This window comes from Eublepharis macularius, chromosome 4 (genome assembly GCF_028583425.1).
Source record: "Eublepharis macularius isolate TG4126 chromosome 4, MPM_Emac_v1.0, whole genome shotgun sequence".
NCBI lineage: Eukaryota > Metazoa > Chordata > Lepidosauria > Squamata > Eublepharidae > Eublepharis > Eublepharis macularius.
Window position 1 is genome coordinate 28,576,141 of NC_072793.1, and position 27,104 is coordinate 28,603,244.

General features: G+C 41.7%; 2 protein-coding genes across 2 annotated transcripts; both read right to left on the minus strand.

Annotated features, from left to right (window-relative positions):
• Positions 1–6,777: 6,777 nt before the first annotated feature.
• On the minus strand, positions 6,778–13,245 carry LOC129328075 (nucleoside diphosphate kinase). Its single transcript, XM_054976820.1, has 5 exons — positions 13,143–13,245; positions 10,928–11,064; positions 9,350–9,451; positions 7,509–7,621; positions 6,778–7,018 (listed from the first exon to the last, which is right to left on the minus strand). The coding sequence occupies exons 2-5, from the start codon at positions 11,054–11,056 to the stop codon at positions 6,901–6,903; spliced, it is 462 nt and encodes a 153-aa protein (XP_054832795.1). The 5' UTR covers positions 11,057–11,064; positions 13,143–13,245; the 3' UTR covers positions 6,778–6,900.
• A 4,356-nt stretch (positions 13,246–17,601) lies between these two features.
• Positions 17,602–26,756, minus strand: LOC129328076 (nucleoside diphosphate kinase-like). The gene is made up of 5 exons (XM_054976821.1): positions 26,692–26,756; positions 25,409–25,544; positions 24,901–25,002; positions 20,249–20,361; positions 17,602–17,719 (listed from the first exon to the last, which is right to left on the minus strand). Exons 2-5 carry the CDS (start codon positions 25,535–25,537, stop codon positions 17,602–17,604), a joined length of 462 nt encoding a protein of 153 aa, XP_054832796.1. The 5' UTR covers positions 25,538–25,544; positions 26,692–26,756.
• Between the last annotated feature and the right edge of the window lie 348 nt (positions 26,757–27,104).

Consider the following 27,104-nt stretch of genomic DNA (forward strand, 5'->3'; position numbering starts at 1 on the left):
TTAGTAATTAGTTCATGTGTACTGAAGCTGTACGTGCATGGTAAATGTGTGTTCACCCTGTTCACACAACATAGCAACCGTGCATGTTGGGTGGATTGCAGGGAGCCTATGCTTCCATTCCACACAACTGAAAGACTTCTATTGTGTGTGATCATAATGTCTGAAAAGTTCTGAAGAGAACATGAATACTGTGTGTGTATGATTCCTGTAATTTCACTTTTTAACAGTTATAACTGCCACAGGGCATTTATAATTGCCACTATAATTTAGAGGGAAGGAAATGTTTCTTGTCCCAGTTCCTCAGATCTCATCTCATCATGTGTTGAAGAGATTGCATTACTGGCACGTAGAAACTTTATCAGTTGCTGAGGAAATGGGGAGTTAGAACTGGTTCTTGTACACCAAGGCTACAAGGACAAATAGAGAAGAATAAGCAATTAGGACTGTGGACACTCAAGTTCAAACCCATTCAGCCGGGGGCTTGTGGATTTACCTTGTGACAGCAACGGTTTCTCTGAACTGAACTTTCCTCACAGGGTTGTTGTGTGGATGGTTGGGGAGGAAAGAATGAAATACACCATCCAGAACTCCATGGAGAAAGGAATGGTGTAAGCCACTTTGGGTCCCCATTGGGGAGAAAAGTGGGATATAAATGAAGTAAAAATAAAAAAGCATTAACTCCAGTTGTTTGGTTATCTGGACAGAAGAAATTAAGGTCCCTTTAAAAGTCCCTGTCTCTTGCATTCCAAACACTCTTACTAAGGCATACCGTTGAGTTAAATGTGATGAGTAAACCTCCTTACGATTGTACTGTTAAGATAAAATGAGAGAATCCCATCTGTGCCACTCTGTATTCCTTGAAGGTCAAGTATGGCCCAGCTACTCTCAAGTGCTAACTAGCAGAATCTGCATATCACTGCCACCCTGAAGACACTCCATTGGCGACCAAGCAGGCACCCGGCTTAACTCAAGGTTCTATCACCTATGAAGCCCTTAATGGTACTGGATCCACATTCTTGCAAGACCACTTTTTCTGCCATGTTCTTTTCAGAGTGAAATCTTCTGAACGTGCCACTCTGCAGGCCGGTAAAATGGGCAATCAGGTCTTCTCTGTGATGGCCCCACACTTCTATTGTTTTGCAAAGTATACCAAACAATTGTTCTGAAGATAGATCAAGATGGGTAGCCGTGTTAGTCTGTAGCAGTAGAAAAGAGCAAGAGTCCAGGAGCACCTAGAAGACTAACAAATTTTGTGGCAAGGTATGAGCTTTCGTGAGCCACAGCTCACTTCTTCTGTGGCTCACGAAAGCTCATACCCTATCACAAATTTTGTTAGTCTTATAGGTGCTACTGGACAATTGTTCTGACGGACATTTTTGTAGATGAAGTAAAGCTATAGCGTAATGGATCTGCTCGGGAAGTGACCTCTATTGGAATGTGGGTTTTTTTCCTTCCAGTTCCTCAATCCCAGCCCCACTGCGTCATGTTATTTTACTAGGAATTGCTGTTAAGAGTCAAATATTTATCATTCAAATGTATTTTATATTCAGCTTACTGATTAACTGAATTGTCTATTGTACTTGCAATTTGCCTTGAGTCCCAATGAGAAAGGTGGACTATAAATGAAAATAAAATGTGTTAAAATTGCTACAAGGCAATCAATTTAGGGCCTGCTGTTCCACTGGCCCTTTTATTCTTCTTTCTCCTGAATTTGTTTAGCCAGTAGCAGGACTCAATGAACATGGCCTTGTAATTAGTGAGGAAGTTGGAAGATCAAGAGAGTGAAGGTACACAATGGGAAACCCCTAGTTGCTTCCTTTCAGTACACTATAGGGACTATGAATGGTTATCTCATTATCAGAAGTAACTGATTTCATTATCAGAAGCAAACTGATCCCATGATCAGAAGCTACTGATTGCATCTACTCCCCCCTCCCCTCTCCACCTATATATCTGACCAGTTTCTTCTTACCCTCCATGCATCTGACGAAGAGAACTATGATTCTCGAAAGCTTATGCTACAGTAAAGTTGGTTAGTCTTAAAGGTGCTTCTGGACTCTTTTCTATTTCAGTACACCGAGGCATTAAAAATATGTACAGTGAAAATCTCCCAAGAGTCTTCTTTTAAAACAAATGAAAACCAACTGATTAATGCTGAAATTTACCCCATTACAGTGGAAAGGATTGGAATATAAAGAGCTCAAGGAAGGAGGCAAAGACAGAAGTTCTGCAAAAGGGAGAGATATTTGAAAATATGTAAAAAATTGAAGTGAAGGTGAGGCCCAGAAGCTGAACACAACAGCATAAAGAAATAAATCTGAACAATGGACAGAAAGTAAATGGGTAGCAGCAGTTAAGACAAAGGTGGACGAGCTTATATGTAGAAGACGAAGGAAACTTGCAGTACTACAGCAAATAACCTAAACTTGACTGTGTCAGGAGAATGGTAAGCATTGATCATCTGGAAGTGACATAAGTTGGCACAAGCCAGGGCATAGGAAAATAAAAAGTACTCCAAGCCTTCTTGAGGAAACAACAGCAGTATGAAGAAAAACGAAAGTGAAAAGAGAGCAACTGGGAAAATCAGTTAAGTTTCGACAGCGTTAATCCAGTGCAAAATAACCTTAACCTACTGATGCAAGACTATGGAAGCCAATTTAAGAGTGATTTTTAAAAATCTACTTTATTTAAAAGAAAAGAAAAAAAGACATTTGAAAGTGCATAAAGAGTCTTGAACTGAGTACAAAATAATAGATTTAAGCTGCAACAGAAAATATAAATAAGATATATAACACAGTTAAATTTCATATTACTCCTCTCCCCCGATTGGTCTGTTAGTTAATTTAGCCATAGACATGTATTCATACTATAATACTTCAAGGTAGAATACATAATAACATATTTTTAGTGTTCAGCACAAAGCGAGACTTTAAATATTTTGTATTCAACATTATATTCAGCCTCATAATATTTAGTATATTCTCTTGTTAGTTTAACTATTTAGCTTAACTATTCTAATATTAATTTTACATTCTAAATTTAATGAATGGACCTGTTGTGTATATAGAAAATACATCCAATACAAAAAAATAGCAATAAGAATATTGAATAGAAAATTCTATAACGTTGTATAAATCAACAATTGTAAGTAACAGAATGTATAAGCTTCAAAATAAATCTCGTCTCTATCTCCATTTGTATTTCTTTCCTTCGTGCCTTCTTACAACTTGCGTGCATGCCTTGAGTTGATTCTAGTAATTTACTCAGTTTCTGAAAAGCCGTATAATCATTTGATCATCTCGTTGGAAGGGGCCTCTTGGATCAAAGTCACCTTGCGCCTTCACTATACTCTCTAAATCCAAATCATCCAAAATTTCTCAAATTCCATGAAACCCCAGATTATTGCTTCTGAATTGTTTCCAAAATTCCCATTCTCTGGTCTGCTCTTATCAATGGGCTTGCTTGTAATGCTTGTACTGATTCAATTTTTCCTTGTATCTCTCTGAATTTCTTCTGTTTCTTAATTTCTTGATTTCTTGAATGTCTTATTTTCTTGAATTTTCTGATTTATTTTTTTATAATCCAGAAAGTAATTCAATTCTTAGCTTCTGAAAATCTTCCCTTAATCCAGTGAAAAATCCTTGAGTAGTCTGGTCCATTTGCTGTAGTTGGATTAATGATTCCTTGTTTTCTAGCACTGCTTCTTGAGTCTCCTTATCAATTTGCTGCATCTGAGTTAACACATTTTTATACTCTTGCTTTAATTCTATAAGCAAAGTTTTCATTTGACTTTAGCGAGATCATTTTGTGAGATGTTGTATCTATGACACCTTTTGAAGTTCAGCTTTAGCCTTTTTCATAGCTGCAGCCATTTTCTTCTATTTGACTTCTCTCCTTCGCTTAATATCTCAGAAAGTCTATCCATAGAATAGATTAGAAAGTCAATTCAAGCCAGTAGATGGTGATTATGTAGCTGGAATATTATTCTGTCAATTTATGACATCGGAGTTTAGTCTAAATGTTCAATGTTTGGCCATTTTTCTCTCTCAAAGCCATGTAATACGATTAAAAAGTATTATAATAGCAACTTCTAATTCAACAATATATAGTAAAAAGATGAGCTAATAAATGAATTTTGATTGAAGAGTTGTCTTTCTAGCTACATCCTTCCTTGATGTAGGTAATTTGTAATCCAAAATTAGTCTAGTAATCAATCGGAGGTCGCATCTTTATTTCTTCTTTTTTAAAAATGGAAAATAGAATGAACAGGACATAATATTGAAGCCAGGAAAGAGAGAATGCCCAAAATTGGCTGAGTTCCCAGATATGTTTAAAATAGTTCCTTTAATTGTTGTTTAAAATGCTGAAGTGAAACTGTAAACAGAGCATAAGAAAATCTAGGACTGACATTCGACAACATAGAACTACCCAGTAGGGCCATACTTAAAGCAATAGATAGTACATACGGAGATACAGTGGTGAAGTCTATTGTCCAAACCCATTAGTGAAGCTTCTCTTTGAGATCATCTTCCTAAAATACAAGACTCCTGTGTAAAAAAAGCCCTTTTGAATAATTCAGTTTTATATCATTTGCAGAAGGCCAGGAGAGTGGACCCTTTCCTGATCGAAGGCAGTTACTGGGAGAGGTTTTGAGGCTGCTGAAGAGAGGTAGCAGAGATATTACAGGCTGACCTGTTCTGAGACTTTAAGGCTGCTTCCGCACACGTTGCATAATGCACTTTCAATGCTCTTTAGTGAACATTTGGAACTGGCTGATTCCGCACACGTTGCATAATGCACTTTATCAATCGTTTGAGTTGGATTTTTTGTTCCGCACACAAAAAAAATCCATTCCAAATTATCTATAAAGAGAAGTGCATGTGCAGAATCAGCCTGGGTTTTCGTGTGTGGAACAAAAAAATCCACTTCCAAAGGACGGCTAAAATGCATTGAAAGTGTATTATCCAGTATGTGTGGAAACGGCCGTCGTATCCATTCCCTTTTTAACCACAGCATATCTAAGTGTTTTAAAATCATTCACTCCTATGTTGTAAATAAAACTTATTCTCATTTTTGTCTTCACCCTAGCTGGCTTGAAGTTGTTGACTGAAGGGAAAACACACACACCACCACCCCCAGCAGCATCCTGGTCACAATCACTAGCCCAAGTATAATTAAATGATGGCAGAGTATATGGGAAGCAAACACTTTAAGTTCCTGTTCCCCAATAGCCTTAGGAAATAGCTGGGTCAGGGGAAATAAACACAGAGAATGCACTGCCTGTCTGGCATCACCACCTCCAACTAAAGCAGCTTGGAAAGAACCATCAAATTTTCAACCAAGATCCCGACAGTTTGTAAAACATCTTTTCATAAACATTAAGGATGTAACTTTTAAATGGTGGATTAGTCCCTTGGAACCTTACTCCTAGATTAAAACTCTCTTGCCCAATTAGTTTGTGCAAGTGAAGACAGTTCTTCAGTAGCATAACTCTATGCAGGCATACCCGCTTCCCCTCCCCCATCAAAATTGACGTACAGTGCCCATTTGAAATCAACACAAATCCATGTTTAAAGCTTGGATCTTTCATTTGACTCCTAGGCATGCGCACGGATTGTGTAGGCTATTTTGACTCTTAGTATAATGCTGTGTTTGAGGATATTAAAGAGTACATTAGGTGGTTAATTTGTCACAGCCGAAAATGTCCCATTCCTTCAGGATCCTCAAAGCTAGATGACTATCATAATGCCATCTGCAGTTGATAAAAATCTTATCATTTGGCAGGTAACAGTGATCAACATACAAAGGTTGCACTGAGATTTTAGTTTACAAGTGTATGTGTTCAAGCTGACGTTCCTAATTGCTGTGACAGAAACCCTAGTTCAAGTATGGCTCAAAAGCACTACCAAGAACATCAAGGTTCTTGGATCCCATTGCCCATAAATATGTGGATACAAAAACAGAGATCCCTCCAAAGTTAAACTAGAACGAAGAGTGGGAACCCACAATTGGAGGGAAAATATAAATAACCCAGTAAAAAAAAAGTTTTAGAGTTTAATGAATAGAAAGTGGCAAGTGCTTTAATAAGTTAACAAGTATGAATATATTATAAATAGATTATTCCTATAGACAAAATGTAATGTTTACATTTCTTCTATAGGAATAGTCTGTATTTATATTTATTCATTAATATGTGGAAGCTCTGGACTTTTCTTTATCCCCCCTTTGGAGCATCTGGAGACCCCAAGGCCAGGGGTTAAGGACCCTTCCACTTTCTTGGCACTGCGAGGAACTCTGTACCTGCATGAGACTTTATTCTTGAGACTGTGTGCATGTGATGGTGTGCTCTTTCCATTTTGTATTTTGTCCCCTTTTCAATCCAACCCTCACCCCCTTTTTTCCCATAATAAATCTTCTTAAAAAGACTTCTTTTGGCTTCAGTAGTGCAATGTATTTCTCTGAATCTCGCCCCTGAGTGCCAAATCACACAGGTGCTACATAGTAACTGTATTTTCCAAGGTTATCCCCTAGTTAGTTCATCATTGTTCTAGTACTGTGCTGGAAAGGCCCCTTTAGTGGATCAGTCTAGATGTTCTCCGGAGGCACTTCAGTGATGGTATCTAGTTTATCCCTATGCTTTCCAGGGAACCCTTAGTTTAAGGGAGATAAATCTGTAGAGAAAGTCACCTTTCCCTCCTCCCTACAGTAACAGCTGCACAGCAATAGGTACTTGTCCACATATTACCTTTGTTTCTTTAAATAAAGAAAAGAAGCATGGTAGTTCATGATAGTTTATTTGTTAGTGCCAATAATGGAAGGTAACGGTGATAATTGTCCCACAGCAAATACTTAAGTGGAATGAGATGCTTTGTTAGAAAAAGGCACAATTCATTAAAAGGCTTATTCATAAATCCAGTCATAAGCACAAGATTTGAAGCTCACAAGTTCTGCAGGCTTGAACCACAGGTTAATTTCTTTCTGAGCACTCTCCACAGAATCACTGCCGTGAATGATGTTCCTTCAAAGAAAGACCAAGAACGAAACTGAGACTTGGAACAGAATTTCTAACTTCTTGAAGATACAAATCTGGAACTAACAAGGCTTTAAGCTTCTAGGGATTTAAGCTTCTCTAAGTCTAAACACCCCACAAGATTCAATCACAGCTTAAAAGTACCACAGGGATTTCTCACATACACACACAAAATGAACTCATACTATCACATTCAATGTGGCTCTGCTCAATTGTAATTGTAGTATAAGGTTTCTTTTTTCAGTCAAGCCTGAAAAAAATTAACAGTTGTTATAATTCTCTGCAACAACTTTGACTACAGCCAAGAATGAACAAGCAAGTTAACCCACCGTGAAATACAAAAGCATTATGTTCAGCTTTGCATGTTCCCCAAATATCCCCTTTTTTCTATTCTGCATATTTTCTTCCAAGGGGTTTAAAATTTACTACAGCAGCCTGCAAAACTTCTAAACACTTATGCTGACGTTCTTATACCAACCTGCCCACTTGAATGCAGAAGTCACCACGGATAGTGCCAGGCTTCGAATCTGCTGGGTTAGTCTCCCCCAACATTACTCTGCCAGTCTTTACAACATTGAGTCCTTCCCAAACCTGAAACAATAAGTGACGTCAGGGCTCATTTCGAGGGGGAACATGCAGGAATGCAGTTCCGGCAGTTCCCCAAAGAGGTCACATGTCAGGTGGCCCTGCCCACCTGACTCTCTGCCATTTTGGGCCCATTTCAGCCTGGATTGGGGCCGAAACGGCCCTGATTGGGCCTCTGACGGGTGGTAGATCACTCTCCCACTCAGCAGCAGCCCGATCCTGACCATTTGGGGTCCCTTTTTGCCATTTTTTGCCCAATTTTGGCCCTGAACGGCCAGCATTGGGTCCAAAACAGCCAGGAAAGGTGATGTCAGGGGGTGTGGCATATGCAAATCAGTTATGCTAATGACACTTCTGGCAATGGCAAGGGCATGGCATATGCTAATGAGTTATGCTCATGAGTTCCTCCAGCTCTTTTTCTACAAAATGACCCCTGAGGGACATAACATATTGGGCTCACTCTGGTACTTAGGTCCCTAGCAAACCTTTCCCTCTGTTAAAGAATATGTTTGTCAAGAAACTCAAACATATTAAACAGTAGTTTTTTCATGTTTAGATGCCAACTAAAATTGCCATTGTATCATGCAGTAAGTTCAACATGGATAAAATAGAACACAACAGCCAATAATATGCCCCGTAGTCCCTCCCTGGAGTACTGAGCACAAGGGACAAAAAGCTCCAGTGAAGAGATTAGAACAGCAGAAACTGAGGACTCCTTTTCCAATATTCTTAATGTTATAAAAGCCACCGTGGTTGTTTAGACTCTGAAAAGTAATTAGAAGTTCACAATAAAATGAGCAGGACTACACTTACTAAATAAAAAACCATTGAAAACTTTTCATTAAAATGAATCCAAGAATGATGCAGACTCTCAAGAGCACAACCATCTTATTTTTAAACCAACCAAGGTACCGACGAGTTCATTTCGTTTTAATAGTGAAAACTGCAGAACTAATTAGGGACAACGGAAACACTACTTAGATGTTTATCTTCCGCAGAGTTATTTAGAGACCAAGGTTTCTAAAACAGCCTTAATCGCAGTATCCCTTGGCTTTAATTTTCCAAAACACTTGCAGATTTATACAGTCGGCCCAGGCGGTTCATTTTGTTTTTAAAGAACATAGGAATCCCACCGCCTTTTTCTTTATCTCCAACCATGGAAAAATCTCACATAGCTAAAATATTTCAACAGCAATGCAATGTAAAGCTAAATATGATGCAAAGATAGATTACCATCATGGTTGTTTATAAACCATGAAATATACTTGGCTAACAAAACTATTTCGAAAGTCTGGGCACAAATAATTATTCACTTTTCCCACTAAAACATTCGTTCTACTGCTGTTCCTGCATCTGAAATTACAGCATTTAAAATGGGTACTAGCCAAGGTTCCGTATAGCCTCTCGATCCTAAAGGATGCTCTTCGAGGTTACAGCCCAAGCGATTATCAAGCCTAGTGAAAAGCAGAGCAAGAGCTATCCCCTGACTTGAGCACTAAAGAAAGAACGGAGCTATCCACAAACTAGCAGCACTCATTCCCTCTGCGCTCACAAAAGAGAAGCGTTGTTAGGGTAGGCGGGAAAGGGATAAATATATTTGTAGTACAAAAAAACCCAATAAATTATTACAAATCTCTTCTGCCTCATGTCCCTTCAATCTCCTTTCCATGAGGAGTTGAAAAATTGGGTCTAGAAAGATTTATGAAGAGGCTAAATACACATAGCAGTATTTACCATGGCCACTACAGGTCCAGAATTCATGTATTTAACCAAACCTGGGTAGAATGGCCTATCTTTCAGGTCAATGTAATGTTGTTTCAGAAGGTCTTCAGAGGCCTTTAGAGAGATGAGAAACACAAATCATGATAAACGTTACACAATATCAGCAAAAGGTTAACTCTTCCATTCTACACAAGGTCCTATTTTTAAGCCCCTCTTTGCGCCACTGAAATAGTACCAAACAGCTAGCAGTAAAACATACAATGCCTAACTAAACACTTAATTTATAAAGCAGTTTCAACAAATATCTATGAGATCTATTACTTTCAATAATGCTGTTAATTATAGATTTTACCTTACTTAGTATGATTTTAGTCAAAATCAAACAAGCTTGTCTCTATTGGGTTGGTACAATACAACCTACTATACCTCAAGAAACGGAACAATACCATTTCCTGATCCACCTGAAGACAAAACTTGTGTTATGTACAACTAGAAGACCTCATTTTAAGCAACAAGATGAAAATAATCAGGATGCTTTTTTTTTTTTTTGTCTTTTTCAACCCTAAATAAGTTTCTGCTCTAACTAAGGCTGGGTTCATCCATGCAGGAAAATGAGGTGCCAGGGCCCCGGGGCAGAATGGACGTGCACCATTTCAGACTGCAAGTAGAGAATTCCTGCTGTGAATCTTCCTTCACATAAGAAATGCCCTGTAAACAGAGAAATGTAACAGCAGGGGGAAAGGTTCTACCCCTTCTATTTACTCGCTGTGGTGGCGTTCTATCTGCAGGGAGTTTTTCAAGACAGGGGAACAATCCAGAAGGTCCTTCACCGCCATGATCCTTCACCTGCCGCCTTAAGTGCTGCAATCCATTTTACCACCTCATTCTCCTCACATTATGAACAGGACCTTAGTCTTATGCAAGCAACATTAAGGGCACAAGCACATTTCTGGGGTTTACTTAGGCAGAACTACAAAGAAAACGCACATGCAGACCAGAGTATCCCTCAGTTTAAAGTGCTTTTTTGAAAGGAACACTCCCCACCCCAAAGCAACATGCAGTATCAATGGGCTGATACTTTCTTAAGTATTCAAGAAATAAGTCATACATACACAATCTTTTTATCTCAAGCTTCCACTGCTGTTCCTGCCCTTTATCTTACTTATGCATCTCAGCTAGAATCTCACAGAGGATATATGCAGATGGGGTGGGTGGGACGTGATTTTTCACCAGTGCCCTCCAGCTATTCTGGGGGACAGGTGTCCTCTGTCCCCTAGGAGCAACATTTCATGTGGCATTTTGGGCTGGACTGTGAGAGGAAACAGTCACACTCGGCAGACAGGTATCCCTACTGTCCACAGAACTCCTCCAATCTGTAGTGACAGGTGGCAACTCTATGGCTGAACTCATAACATGAACCCAATGACAGGTTTCCCCACACTGATACAGGGCTGCTGACCACATGCTGCTCTTAGAGAATTATAGAATCATAGGGTTGGAAGGGACCTCTAGGGTCCAACCTCCTGCACAATGCAGGAAATTCACAACTACCTCTCCTTCCCACACTCTTCCAGCAAGCAGAAATCTTACATGCATAAATTTCATAGCCACCAGTCGGAAGCCCTTTTGTTCAAAACGCTTGATGATTTCTCCTACTAATCCCCGCTGGACTCCATCAGGCTTGACGGCAATGAAGGTGCGTTCTGTGTTGGAAGCCATTATTAATGCTGCAAAAGAGAAAAAACAATAGAGACAAACAGTAAGACAGGACAGCACTGTAACCATTCCCGCCATAAAGAGCACCACTGCACAAGGTTAACTCCCCAATTCACAATTTGGAATTTTAAAGCAGGCCAGAAGTCAACATTGTATAGTATATAAGACTGTACTATACTAGGTATTTCCTGGTCTACACATATGGCAAAATGAGATGCGGACATAACAAGATAACACCACTTTACATCACAGATATGGATTCATATTTTGTTAATATTCCCTGGCATAAAAGGCTCACTGCAAGTATAAAACCAGCAGGGTAGGAAGCATGCTGGGTTAGAATATTTCTTCCAGATGTGGTTTTGCAGGAAGGGAATCTTTTACATTAAAGTGCATTTAAAAATGGCAATCCACACCTGCAGTGAAACTGTCCATTCCACCATTTTGAGATTTTACCATTTCATTCTAGTGCTTGTGTTCCCCAGGCCTCTGCTGTTCAAGGAAACTGTTTCACCACCAAAAAAATAGAGCCCAAATAACAGAATATTCTACACCAACTTTTCAAAAACAAGCTGAGAGTAAAGTCAGCTTTCTTGCTTATGCTACAGCACTTCAGGAACCCCTGAAATTTCCAGCCTTTAAAACACTTCTCTTACAGGAGACAGAATGACTACTTTAAAAAGGCACTTCCCCAATGAAATAGAATAAATAAAAACAGAAGGAAAATCACAGCTCTGACCCACGGTCTTTATTTGCATTCAACAAATACTGAACAGAGTTTTTTTCTCTCATGTTCGAGCCTCTGCCTGATCCACAAAGGTCAAGCAAGGGTGGCTGCTAGGAATTGGGCCTGTTTCTATAGAACAATTCTGCCCTGTAGAGTAAGGCTGGAGGTTGTGTTTCACATATAAACCTCCACAGAACTTGGTACCAAGCTATGAAGGAAATTACTCCTGCAGGTTGATGAGGGATGGAAAAGAAAAGCCTCATAATTTAGAATATGGAATTTAGAATATGGAAGTATTTTTATCATCTGACAGTACTAAAGCTCAGAAGGGCTTTTACACAGACAAGAATGAATGCCCTTCCCTTGGCAGTGTTGGAGGGATACAAGAAAGAGATACAAGAAAGTACCATATGCTAACAGAACATGCAGGTGCCCATATGATAAAACTGAAACCACTGCACATAGAATTATCGAGTGTTCCATATTTAATGAGCTGAGGGCTAGCTTCATCATCCCTCTACTTAAAAATATGGAACTCCCTAATATGAGAGCCCAGGTGACGTGGTTACTATCGGATACAAATAATTCCATTACTCTTTCTGTGTCAAAATATGTAGGGGCAATAATTAAACATCAGAGACGTGGTATCAAGCAAGTTTCTTCCCATTTTAATTTCTGCTTAAAGCAAAATAGCGAAGAGTCCAGTGGCACCAACGTCATTGGATCACAAGCTTTCGAGAACCACAGCTCTCTCTGTCAGATGCATCTGACGAAGAGAGCTGTGGTTCTCGAAAGCTTATGCCACAATAAAGGTGGTTAGTCTTAAAGGTGCTACTGGACTCTACTATTTTGCTTAAGGCACTAACCGTATGAGCAGTGATTGATTGATTGAATATGGGACTCTGGCTGGAAAAGGGAGCAGCAGCCCTTGGCTTGACGCTCACGTTGGCCCCGAGCTCGCCCGCGTCCTTCAGCAGAGTCCTTTGTTCCACCTCCCTTCCACCGGCGGCCAACCCAGCTGCTTCGGCACCACCTGGCTCTGGGGCTGACTGGCCCGCAGGCCTACCCAGCCCGCTCGCCCACGTGGCGGCAGCCACAAAAAGACAGAGGCGATCCATCTCTACACGGGCGTGCAGCGGGAGAGGTGGGCGACCAATTGCGCCCCCCAGATGCTGGTCCAAGCCCATTTTGAAGGGGACCCCCCCCGCCCCAGATACGCCATGCCCGACCCACCCCGGCCCTTTCCGGGCGTCCCCACTGCCCCACTGCCTGCTTCCTCGTTCAGCTCTCTCTTCCCTCCCAGCGCGCCTTTTCCTTCATCCCTCACGCCGGGAGAGGAGAAGGGGCCGCGGCACGACTCACCTCAGCGCTCGTTCGGTCTGGAGAACGTGGCTGTGGCTGCAGCCTCCCTGAAGCCTTACGGGGGAAGAGGCGGAGCAAGGCCGGCCGGGGACGGAACTCGACGTCAGGCCACGAGAAGCCGGGAAAGGCGGTCTCTTGCGCCTGCCCCGGTCGCCTCTGAGGAAGGAAGGGCGTGCCTTTCGCACAGATTGCAGGGGGAAAGCCGGTTTCTTCTCTGAAAGGAAAGCTTGCCTGCTCCCTTCTCTTCACAACGATTAGGCTCTGCTACTGAAGCTGAGGGACTCAAGCAACCGAGCCTTGGGAGGGGTCGAGGGGGGGACGACGATATTTAACCGACGAGAAACCCAGGCAACGCCCAAGCGAAGCGGTGATGGCGCTAAGAGATATAAGAAGACTAACGTCACATGCAGTTGCTTTCCTCTTAGCAACGGGGGATTAAAAATAAAAAAGAGCAAGAGTCCAGAAGACTAACAAAATTTGTGGGAGGGTATGAGCATTTGTGAGCTCGCTTCTTCAGATACCTGCACTAAGAATCTGAAGAACTGAGCTGTGGATCACGGAAGATCATCCCCTGCCACAAATTTGGTTAGAGCCAAGCTACAAGTGACGCCTTACACAGGCTGGACACTTGTTAGCTTACCTCAAGTTCTGATGGGAAATGTAGGCGTCCTGGTTTTATGCCTTGGCTCTCCATTACAGCTGCAAGACCAGGATGCCTACATTTCCCATCAAAACTTGAGGGAAGCTGACAAGTGTCCAACCTGTGTCAGGCGTCACTTGTAGTGTGGCTCTTACAGTCTTCTAGGTGCTACTGGACTCTTGCTCTTTTCTACTGCTGCTGACAGACTAACATGGCTACCCATCTAGATAGGCAGCTGAACGCATGGGTTCTGAATGCTGCAGAAATACATTGTTCTCCCTAAAGGACACAGGAAGGAACCTAATGGTTTTGTGTTGCTTAGTGAGGATCTTGAGGGAGTGTATCTCAGGGCCCAGTCCTAGGGAGGAAGTTCCATTACACTTCTAGGACTTGCTTCACAATAAACAGGATTGGGTTCTAGATGATCAAGCAAATGCCTTGATTCTCTTCCCATCTCTTCCTGTGCCAAAACTATACAAGTGCATTGTACTTAGGGATGGCAGTATGAATACAGGAGAAGATTGTCTCACAAAATGACATTCAGAAAACTATGGGATTACTCCAGCTAGAGGGGCACACTGGGAACTCTCCCAAAGATCCAATGAGATGGTGGCCTTCTGCATGGGAATAGAAGTGCAAGGGGATGTATTAGGATTTTGCAGACTGGGATGGCAGCCTGATCCTAAGCACAGTTCATCAGAAGTAAACCTCGTTAAATTCAGGTAACTGCTATTGTCTACATCCAGGTTGGATTCCTGAATCGACGCCTATCAGGGATGGGCAGCGCAGTCCTGAGGGCCGTCTTCCCAGTGTGGGAGGGGAGCTGGTTAGAGGCACAGGTGGCCTTGTAGGTCCTCCCCACACCCAGGAGCCCACAGCTGGTGTCCCCCCATGGGCCAGGCCCCATCACCTGCTGTCGTCCCGAGGGCTTTGTGCCCCAGAAGTCCCATGGTGCTGCCCTGTATCCATCCTGTGGGTGGCCAGGGCAGTTGTCCTCTGGACCTTTGTTATCAAGGACTCTCTGGGGCATGTGGTTGTGCATGCATCACAGTGGGCAGGCTCCACATCCTTGGATGGGGGTGGGGAGGCTACCAGGGTCGTGGAGTCCCCTGGCATAGCTCTTAATGAGGCTGGGGATTTGGAGTCAATGTCAGGCCCTCAGGCTTGGGGCCTGTATCCAGCACAGTGCATCCCCACCCCGCCCCGCCACCCTCTTGTTCATATAGGCAGCCATGCAGAGCAATAGCTGAAGACCTGACACAAGTGGAAGGATTCTGTGGCCTGGGGTCGGCAGTGCTTGGAGCCATCGTGGCAGCTCAGGGAGTGGCTATTGGGCACCTACAGTGGCCGTCACTGTCAGTGGCGACGTGAGCAGGTGTGCATTGAGGGTTTTCTTGCAGACCTTTATTTAAGCCTTCATGCCAGCCTCCAGCCCTGTACCCCCTCTTCCACTCCACCAGGGGCAGCAGAGGGTGTTGCCTGGGGTATACACCCTGGGAGTGGACTCAACACTGTGGCCATGGTGATGGGATAGGGTTGCCACCCCCCCCATGGGGGGCAGGTGATCCCCACCCCAGCTGCCACCCCCACCACCTCTCACCTGGCTGGCAGTGAGGAAAGATGAGGGGAGGCAGGCTGGAGCATCTGACAAAATGGTGTGTGCTTGCTCCTCAGTTTAAAAGTAGGGGGACCTGGCAAGCCCATGGTGTAAAGTGGGAGGCTAGGCATCTGTGGCTGGCCCTGTGTTCCTTTTCCTCTCCCCTCCCGCCTGCCACACCTCCACCTGGCTGGCTGGGGAAATGGGAGGAGGCTGTCAGGGACATGGGCTGTTGATGTTATTTCCATTGCAACCTGGAAGCAACAGGTCACACCAGGGCCAATTCAGTAAAAATCAGTCAAAAAATGGAGTGATTTTTACTGAACCAGTCCGGGCACGATGAATAGCTTCAGAGTCATGCCGAAAATTACATCATAGGTCAGGGGAGTGGGTCTGTGTGCACAGGTAAGTATCTTCCCCACCCCCACCCCGGCCTTTGCAACTGTTCCGTAGTTTTTTGGTTGGTGGATCCTGGTAACCCAGTCTGCTCCGTGCCACTTTCCTGAGATTTCCTTGTTGCTTCACACGGGTTTAATTCTGGGTGGACCTGCTTGGGATTTCTCCCAGTGTGCAGGGTGGTGTGGCCCCTTTCCCTACTTTTTTGTGCTGCTGTCTCCATTCTGCATGATGGGGCCTGTGCCTTTAAGGGGGTGGAGTTTGTGCAGCAGGCATGTCCCAGTGGTATGTGGGCCTGCCTCTCACCAGCCCTCTGTTCACATGTCCCCAGGGCTCGCTTCCTGTGGCTGCTGTCCTGTGTTTGGTTGATTCCCCCTCAAGGTTGTACTGAAAATTAGCTAAAATATTTAGTTTGTTTATAGCCTTGCTATAGATTCTATAGTAATGATGGTGAACCAAATAAAACCTATGCCATACTAGTTTATAGTGCTGAATGCAGCACAGAACTAAATAGGTATTTACGTTGGCTATCATACCAAACCATGGTTTTTGCTAACTAAAGTTCAAAATATAACCACAATCAAGGTCCCAAGATCCAGACAAATTGTGCTTTACAACTGTTTGTTTTCATTTTCTTTGCGCTTAGTGCTTCAGTCTCCAAGGGGTATCACCTCCAGAGCCTACGTATAGTAGTAACTATAACTTAAGAATTTGGACATTGTCTTTAGCCATGTTTTGCAAACCAAGGTTTCTGATTTTGATTTGTCAACTAATCAGAAACCATAGTTTGTCAATTTAGATATCGCAACAAACCACAGCTCAGCTTTCTCAACTACACGAACATAATGTCTGAATTAAACCTATGTATGTCTTGTATTATAGTAATCAAGAGAAGGAAACTTGTGTGAACATGTAGTAAGGAAAATGAATGGTTCAGTTGTATGGAGAAGCAATTCTATAATTCACATCTTTTCAATATCAAATAGAGTGGTAGAAATAAGTGACAGGAGGAAGAGATTACTGAACAGCCTTCTCATTAATCTCCTTTTCTCATAAAAGCATATTTCATAAACTGCTTATTAATCCTGCTTTCCAATGCCACAAGGGAACAACTCTAAAGGAAGGTGAAGGAAGGAAAAAATTAACCATCTGTATAAGTGTTAATTGCAAAGTGAAATTGCATATTCACATGGTGCAAGAACAAAGTAGAACTTAGGCAGCATTTGTTATAGTTCAGTCTTGCATTCTGTCATTCTTCAACTTGCAGTGATTTATACCAAATTCAGATTACTTCATAGTGTATCAGCTTACATAGCAGCACCATGTCTTGTTAGTTTAAAGGTTAACAGAACAGTCATTCTACTGATCTTTTTTAGACAGTACATTCTTTTATTTATATAAAATCACTTGTATAATATACCCTGCATCCAAAACGCAGTTTTTTATACAGTAAGTTTCCCATTTGTCAACCTCTCAGGCATGAGCTTAACCTAAAAAATTAGGTAGCATCCATTGTGGTAACAAAATAAAGCATGTACAATTGAGCAACTGCTGAATAAGAGCTTAGTGATAAAAACCGCTCTTTTCCCACACCTTTTATCCCTTAACTTAAACAAAGTACAATCCAATCCAGTAAATAAAACATTTTTTCAATCTAAACAAAAAATACTGATTGCTATATACTTTAAATCATATGAAAAATATTTCCACAAATGGATAAGCAAGTGCATAAAAGGAGATAAAATCCATAAAGGATAATGGAGGTAGGAATTGTTTCAAGATCAACAGTGAATGGAATGAAGGAATAAGCATGTGACTCATCAATTTTACTCGTAGATCCAGGGGTGCTCACAGCTTCTGTAGTCAATCACTTCTTCCGGAGTGAACCATAGGTTAATTTCTGTCTCAGCGCTTTCTACAGAATCACTGCCATGAATTATATTCCTGAAGGAGGAAAACACAGTTTAAAACAATGGGTTTGAACATGACAATTATAAGCAAATAAGCAGGTGAAAGGGGTGAAGGGACAGATTTTTGACTATTTTATTTAGATAACAGTGCAAGAAAACAAATTTTCAGTTTTAATATTACATATAGGCTTGGATCTACTGGAGCATTTCTGCAAGCAGAAGGATTTCTGACTTTGGAGGTTGACTTTCTTACCTCCCCCTTTTATTGCTGCCCAAAATGCCGTCAGTACACCATTTGAGGGGACATTTTGGGTTGCAAAAGGTGTGCATGAAGAGTGAGAAGGTCACAACCCATGAGAAGAAATCCTCCAATCCATGGAAACACACTAGTGGATTCAAGCCATAGTGCTGTAAAAACAACTATTTGCATTGAGTCAGATGGACAGATAGCATCTTATATACTGATGGCCAAGTGGTCCTGATCTGAGGATATTTAAATATGGGGACTGGAGCGATGAACAGATGAGATCTTCCTACATGCATGAATGGACAAGACAGATCTTCCTGCATGCCTGAAAAAAAGCTGTAGGTTTGCAGAAAAATCGGAAATTTAAAAAAAAATCATGGAGGGTTTTTTTTAAAAAAACAAAAGATAAGAGGACCACCCGTAGTTTGAACTGGATGTCCTCAGTGGCTGTTGCTAGGCAACCATAACAGTTCAGCCACTATTCCAGGCTTGGTTTCTGTCAGTAAAAGGCAAGGGGAGGGGGCAGGGCTTTCCAGGGTTATTTTGGCTTTGAGGAAGATTTATTGGGCCAGGCCCAGAAGCAACCACTGGGCCACTTCATGCCATATGACTTGCACGACTCACCCAGGTCTGGCTGCTTGTTACTATTCAGTGCTAAAAGAGAGAGTAACTAACTGAGGGAACAAGATCCATTTACTTCATATGTTAATTTTTATAAAGTGCCAAAGTGCTAATTTCTAATAAATATCAATCCAATAAATACATACTTGATGACACTTCAAAGCTGTTCCTCTATGGACTCTTCTTGCCTTCAGGATTAGGTCACTATAGCTTTCTCTCTGCACTGCTTTCCCACTTTCTTTGCTATTTTCTAATTAGATCTGTGTGTGAGTGCTGTGTGTATTCTGTGCAATTGTTCTTTTACTACTTCTTTAATAAAAACCACTCCTATTGAACATCAGCCTGATATTCTCCAGAGGCAAGCAATCCTCGTATACATTAATTAAAAGATCCCAGTTACCCTCCTCTTGCGACCTCTCCTTGCTAATTCCTCTAACTCACAAGGAGACCATTGATTTGGGTAACAGACAGAGGCTGCCAGGAGGGAAAAAGGACCTGGTATGGGGAAGGGGATATAGAGGAAAGTGAAGTACCTCTAACAAGTCCTTGCAGGATTCCCACCACACAACGGGGCCCAGTTCAGTCATAAAAGAGAGGTTGCTGGGAGGTGGGATAGGGAAAGGTGTAAATGAGGGGACAGTCGAAGGAGGATGGGAAGGAGAAAAGGAAGCTGTAAAAAGGGGCAAGGCTGTGGGGAGCAGGGAAGGGAAAGAAGATGTGGGGGGAGAGGAAAATGAGATCCCCCCCCCACAAGTCCTTGTCGGTTCCCCACATTAGACTTAATAGGGAAGCTCTAACTTCACAATGGGGCCCCAGTCACAAATGCCACTCGGTGTTCCCACAGTCCTTCTCCCCTAAGGAATGTACAGGGTCCACAATGAAACTCAATGTGGATAACATCCACCAAAGTTACTCAGGGCTAAGCTACAAGTGACGAATGACACTTGAACGGCAAGTGTATTTCTCCTTGTTCACTTGCCCTCCACTCAGAGCCAAGCTACAAGTGACACCTGACACAGGTTGGACACTTGTCAGCTTCCCTCAAGTTTTGATGGGAAATGTAGGCATCCTGGTCTTGCAGCTGTAATGGAGAGCCAAGCTGTAAAACCAGGACGCCTACATTTCCCGTCAAAACTTAAAGTAAGCTGACAAGTGTCCAACCTGTGTAAGGCATCACTTGTAGCTTGGCTCTCAATCCACTTGCAGCTTGGCCCTCAGGGTCGCACTGATGAATGACACTTGCCTGGCAAGTGAACAGACTCATGTGTATTCCTCTCTGTTCACTTGTCATTCACTTGCGCTCCATTTGATCAAGTGAACAGGGAGGAATACACGTGAGTCTGTTCACTTGCCAGGCAAGTGTCATTCGTCACTTGTAGTGTGACCCTCAGACAGCCTCAGCAGATACTAAAGTGTCTGCCTTGCATTCAGTCCCAAGGTCTCTGCAAAGAGCTCAGTTCCCCTGCCAAAGCACTAGGCACCCGCTGAATTCTACTGAGGATGATATAAGGGTGCAGAGCCCGGGGAGACTAGGAAAGGGAGAAGGCATTAGGAGTATGGAAAGGGGAATGATATGCAATTGGTAGGATGTGGAAGATGGAACAGCCAATAAGGAATGAAACTGAGAATGAGGTGGGGAAGGTGGGGGAGAGGGCTAGAGAACGGGATTTGATAAAAGGATATTTTAGGATTTACCTTCCAACTTGTACACAGAAGTCTCCCCGAATTGTGCCAGGCCTGGAATCTGCAGGGTTAGTTTCTCCCAACATTACTCTGCCAGTCTTAATGACGTTAAAGCCTTCCCATACCTTTAAGTTAACCATACATTCAAAAACAGATTAAAGCATTTCTCAAAATACAAATCAGAAGATCACATTTTCGTACATTTCATTTTTGTATACAGTGAATATATTGTCAGAAAGCTCAGTGCTGAGGTTCAGGCTTTCTGCATGAACACAACCAATGGACACAACCAGGATAACATTATGTGCACTTAACATTATGTGCATTTATGCCATAGTGATCTCTGTGGGGCTTACATATGTATAACTGTGCATTACATCATGGACAGTTTATCGAGAAACAAATGCATAAGTGTTGTTCATCTGAAACTGCATCATGTACTCTTTATTCTGACAAGATCAGCTCCTCAACATCTCAAGGATGGTCTTTCCTAGACCTACTATTTGTTGTATCTGGTCCACCACTCCTCTCCCCGCACCCACCCCAAATACCTTTTGTTTGAGAGCTATTGAACCATCCCAGTGTTTTCAAACACTGTTGTTTGGCAAAGGACATTTTTTCAAGCGTTAGGGTCACTGCAAGTTGCAATGATACGTCAATTGCAGTTCCATGAGCACAGATAGATAGTGCAGATGACATCACTGGTAACAAGCAACCTCTGACATGACACCTGTGTGTGTTGTGTGCTGTCAAGTGGCTAATATGTCATGTCAACTCGCTTATGGTTTGTTCCAACATTATTTTCAGCTCTGTATTCAGATTTCTGCATGTTTTCAGATTTCTGCTATCCGTATTGTGTTGTTTATTGAATGTCCCAGTCTTTGATCGTATTGACTTACGCTGTGTAATCTACCTTGAGTCTCAGTAAGAAAGGCAGACTATGAATGAATGAATGAATGAATGAATGAATGAATGAATGAATGAATGAATGAATGAATGGCATATTTTGAAAAATCTTCTCCCTTCCTCCTTTGCAGCGTTGTGTTTTCACATTCTAAGAACTACCAGGAGGTACATTTCAGAATAAATAACACAACCCCTCAAGCAGGAACATCCTCATGTTGCTCTTTCAATGGGAGGGAAAATGGGACACCAGCAATGATTTACCAATTTGGGGTCCTTTCCTCTTGGTGGGGGAAGACCTGGAAGAGTATATTTTATTTGAAAGAAGATTATTTCTTCTCTCCAATACTTAAAGCACATTTCCCCCCATCCGTTGTATGTTTGTTAGAGTTAAGATACCCTGCTGCACCACTAGGATCCAGGCCAGTACATGAGTCGTATTAAGAAAAAAATACTTTATTTACAATTTTACATTTCAAGGCTTTAAAAATACAGAATTGGATCCTAGGTGCTCTGTCTCTGGTGCAAGAGAGGCCATGGATGCAAGAGGAACAATTTTGTCCTCTTTTTTCTCTTCACTGCAGCTGCCCAGGTTATGTGACTCTTTTATTATTTAGAAAATGTCTCTGCTTTCGGGGAACCTGCTTGAGACCGCTTACAAAGCTTACATTATGAAAATATAAAACACTTTTAAAGTTGTTTAACACTTAATAAACAATTAAAAACTCAACATATCCAATTTTATAACAAAGAAAATAAAACAGAGTACAGTATACCAGCAGTGTGATTTGAATTTGGTGTAGAATACAACAAAACAAATGAGTGAAATTGCCTCAGATCCAACCATAAAGGACTGCAATTAAGCATGGAATATTTATTGGTTTATTTGCATAACTCAAGAGGCCCAACTTATATTCAATTTCCAAACATGTTTGTGCGGCATGTATGTGTAAACTAAGGTTCCCAGCTAGGGTTGCCAGGTCCCTATACCATCTTGGCAGAAGCGGAGGGAGCTGGCACTTCCCAGAAGTGTGTGCACACATGCTCCTGGGCATTGCCATGGTGATATCACTTCCACTAAGTGATGTCATCACTTAGTGCAGGGCCAATTCAGCCTGTTTGGAGCCAAATTTGGCTCCAGCAAAGCGCGGGAACGCATCCACAGCTGGTGTGATGATGTCACTTCAGGAAGTCTTATAAAACTAGGCATGAACGTTATAGATGCCGGGCCATGTTTAGTTTTAATTCAAAACCATTATTTGAAGAAGGCTGCTCACAAGATATATGTATTTTGACTTGTACAGGAGTGCATGAACAGTAGTCCAGAGGAGTTAGCCGTGTTAGTCTGTAGTAGCAAAATCAAAAAGAGTCCAGTAGCACCTTTAAGACTAACCAATTTTATTGTAGCATAAGCTTTCGAGAATCACAGTTCTCTTCGTCAGATGCCTGATCAAAACTGGCCCAGTTTTGATCAGGCATCTGACGAAGAGAACTTGATTCTCGAAAGCTTATGCTACAATAAAATTGGTTAGTCTTAAAGGTGCTACTGGACTCTTTTTGATCATGAACAGTAGGGGACATCTTGCTTCACTGACCGTATCCTTTAGCTGCCACCCTTCTCTTATCACACAAAAATGATTGCCATGTTGCAGACATCATTTGTTATTTGAACTGGACTGACATTATTGTGTATGGACAAACAGTGCCATTTCTACCTGTCAGGTAGAACCAGCCATCAACTGTGTGAGAGCTGGGAAAGTCAGTCCATGAGTGGCCAAGGACTGGAGGGGAAGGAAAGGGTGTCCCCTAAACATGAGGTCACTGCATGGTGACTAGCACTTTTTACGAGCAGTTGCTAGGTGAGTTGTTGAAAGGCAGCTCTGCAGTTGGCAAACAAAGGAAGGACCAAACACCCAGGGAGACTATATACAATATACTTCAATGTCAGTCAAAAAGCATAAACACAATCCGGACATTCATTTACATCACCAACGGGTAAATATCGTGTAGAGCAATGTCCATCCTATATCAAATAATCCTGTATAGTCCACCAAATGTCTATTACGTATTTCTTTCAAGCAACAGACCATCGTGGCTGCGTAGGTTCCAACCGATGGGCAACGATGCTCCTGGAGGGTGAGCCGTTCCCGGAGAGTAGGCAACGGGTGTTGATTACATCCCGTCTCACTCTACTTTTCTTCTTCACCAACCTCTTTGAAATGCAATATAATCCTTCACAGTCAGTCTCAATGCATTGATATCAAAGAGGCTGGTGAAGAAGCGAAGTGGTGTGAAACCGGATGTAATCAACGTTGCTCAGTACGATATTTACTAGTTGGTGATGTAAATGAATGTCTGGATTGTTTACGCTTTTTGACTGACATTGAAGTATATTTTATATAGTCTCCTTGGATGTTTGGTGTGTGAGCTCTGCAATTGGGTCCGGTATGTATGCATTTGCTATAGTTCCTATGGGATTGGTTGTCTCTGCTGCTACATTTAATTTTCTTTCTTTACTTTTTTTCTTCTTTACTATTTTTCTTTCTTTATGTAAATGCTGAGTAAGGATAGAATGCTGACTAATAACAACTGTCTTATTAAGACCATAAGTTGCTGGCTTTTCAACCAGGTGGCAGATAAACTGACCAACAATGCAATCCCAAAGACGTTTGACACCCTTTTAACTCTGTTGAAGTCAATGAGTTCAGTAGGGTGTACCTCGGCTTAGAATGGCACTGCAATATTACTTTCCATGACATTTCTGATTTGAAGATACATTGAATTTCAGGATTTACTATACATTCATTGTAGATGATTGTCTACAAACACAAATATATCGTATTCTATCAATCATATATATAAAGACAAGTGTCCTGACTCATCTACACCCAACCCAAACCCCTGGATCTAGAAACATGAAATTTGGGGAGAACATTCCTTTCATTATGTACACACCCACTAAGAAGGGATTTTAAGAAATTTGCCCCCTAAGAGGATAAAAGGGGTAAAATGTATTTTCCCAAAGGGATACAGCTTTCCTGTGTGTCTGGCAGGCTGCTACCTGCTTGTACCCCTGCCCACTGTCAGCTCAGCCACTCTTCCCTGATTGGGCCAGCCTTTCAAGGTCATTTGCATATGCGGGCCAGTTGGGTCTCACAACATTCCATACTTCATCCCCCACCCCCACCCCCCAGAGGCAGTTGGAACACAGAGGTCCTTTGCGTATGCAGCCTGATTGGTCCTCATTCTAAACAGTATGCAGTTGCTATTGGGAGTCATTGAATGTGTCCTGAGGTAAAATGCGCCTCCCAGTCTTCCCCTAAAAGTTCACTAGGGTTGCCAATATCCCTGCAAATACCCATAAATATTATAACTGGATTTAAAGTAGTTAAATACTGTAGCGAAGCATGGGTTTCAAACTAGTTTTGAATATAATTTCTGAAAGACATGGAGGTTTTGTGTCATGCTCCTCCCCCTTTCCAATATTCAACAAATAGAAGCTTTTCTGCTTCCAGATTGATAATCTAGTTTCTCAATGATTTTGTGTCATTGTCCATTTTTAATATCATGGTCTTTTAGCCTTCTTTTAATTTCTTAGCATATCAGCATCGTATTCTATGAATATTTCTCCATAACCTCAAGAACTGGAAGTTTCATTTCTGGTAACAGCCTAAATTCTAAGCATTTGGACAAGAGCTCAGAGAGCAAATGAGGGGCAGATTGCTCATCTTTTCTTATAGCTTCACTTGTTGAAAACTTACCATGGCCACAACAGGACCCGAGTTCATATATTCAACCAAGCCAGCATAGAATGGTCTGTCTTTCAAGTCAATGTAATGTTCTTTCAGAAGGTCTTCAGAGGCCTGCAAAAATTATTATGAAAAAGGACAGCTTGTGTCACGTAAAACACTTAAATTGTATGCAATCTTGTTGAAAGCTAGGCCAGCACCATTGAAACTATTTCTTTGGCCCAGTTGCTTTTCACTATTTCAGTGTCAAAAAAGTATTTACTTATCTGAGGATACGTGAAGCATTAAATTTAAAATATACCTCGAAGGACACTTTTTTAGATTAAAGACTTCTGCTTGCTAAAATTAGGTTACTCAGTCAGGATACCTTTATGTTCTATAAGATACTAGAAAGATTCCAAAATACTAGGCTATCATATGCATGGTACGATACTTTTTGACAGAAGTCCATGGTGAAAAGTACATTTACTCTTGTGGATGGCGTTATCTTGATATAGGAACATTGAAAAAACAAACTTACATGCATGAATTTCATAGCCACTAGTTTGAATCCTTTCTGTTCAAATCGCTTGATAATTTCTCCCACTAAGCCCCGCTGGACTCCATCAGGCTTAATGGCAATGAAGGTACGTTCAGAAATAGAAGCCATTGTGCCACTACACAGAAAAGCAAATGAATGCAGAAGAATAAAAAGGCTAGCTACAATGGTATAAATAGTATGTATCACAATGCTATGCTTCAGTATTAGACTGATAAAAAGGCATCACCTTAATTAATTCTCAATAAGGCACAGAGCATACAGCATATTTTTATCGTGCCAAACCAACTCTAGGTACACAAGCGGGCAGAATACATAATCATGTTGGCCAAGAAGAGTTTTTATAGTCAATTAGAAGAGATTATATTACAGGAATGCTCCAGGCAGTTACGGAAATTTTAGCTCTACGAAAACTGAAAAGGATCTTTTCCAAAAATTTGATCTAGTGAGACAAGCAGAGCAAATAAATTCTCACAACCCATTATTATAATATAGGACATTTGTCTAGAAACATCCCAAAAGGAATTTTTAAAAATGCAGCTTCCCACTTTGTGTGTTCAATTTGAAATACGGTACATTGACTTAATTCTCCATGCAGTACAAACTGAATACGGGAACACGACACTTTCTGTATGCTTCATCATTCTCAACAATCCATTATCATTGTAATATTGTACTCTGATCCTAAATACATTTACTTGTAATTTATTTCACTGGGACCTATTTTATGTAAACACATTTAGATTACCAGTGCTTGAGAAGTCATGCATGACTTTAGTTAGAAAGCTACAGTCGAACTCAACTACTCTTGTCTATTAAAAGGACACAGAAATGTGCCACATGCACTCTTCAGATCTCAAATACTTTTGAAGAAGACTGCAGGCATTTGGTTCTATACACCTTTTTCATCCTATGACATCCCCTGGGGGTCTTCTCAAATGTCTAAAATAGGAGTCCATGAAAGCTCATTGTAGCTTTAAAAAACCTGCTAAGTCTTTAAGTTGCCAGAAGATTCCTCCTGTTTACTTTTATTGCAACAGACGAACCCTGGTTGCCTCTCTGGAGTGATTCTTCAAATAGCTAGCCACTTTAGACACTCCTGAAGCTCTGATCTAATGAACTCTATCAACCTGAATTTCTTTCTTGCTATCCTTTCAACGTACTCCATGCCCATCTCTATGCATCCTTTCCACAGTGTATCATTAATCCTTTATACCTTCCTCAGCGGAAGCATCTTCCCCACATGTCATCACATCTGAACAGACGACAGACATCTCTCGATCCCTCTGGGCCGGGGCTCCCCATTTGCTCTGAGGCGCCAAGCTTCACCCAGCCTGGCTAGGATTGCATGCAAGTACCTACCTGCCTGCTGGTGCTGAGCTGATCGAGCTGGCACTGCCGGTTACGCTAACACCACTGATGCTTTTAAGCCTCAGCCGGCCTACATCCAAGGTTAATTTTGACTGGACACAAGCCCTCTCATCCCCGTATGCCTGCTTAGCTGTCTACTGGGCCAATATCTATCTACTAATTCGCAAAGCAGAGCCAATCTCCTGGCTCCCTATTTACCATCTGTTGTTTCTTGTAAATGTTACCGTACGTTTCTCCACAGAAACTTGAACAACATTTTCAATATACGGGACTTTGAAAGGGTCTGTAATTCAGCAGCAGGTAAAAA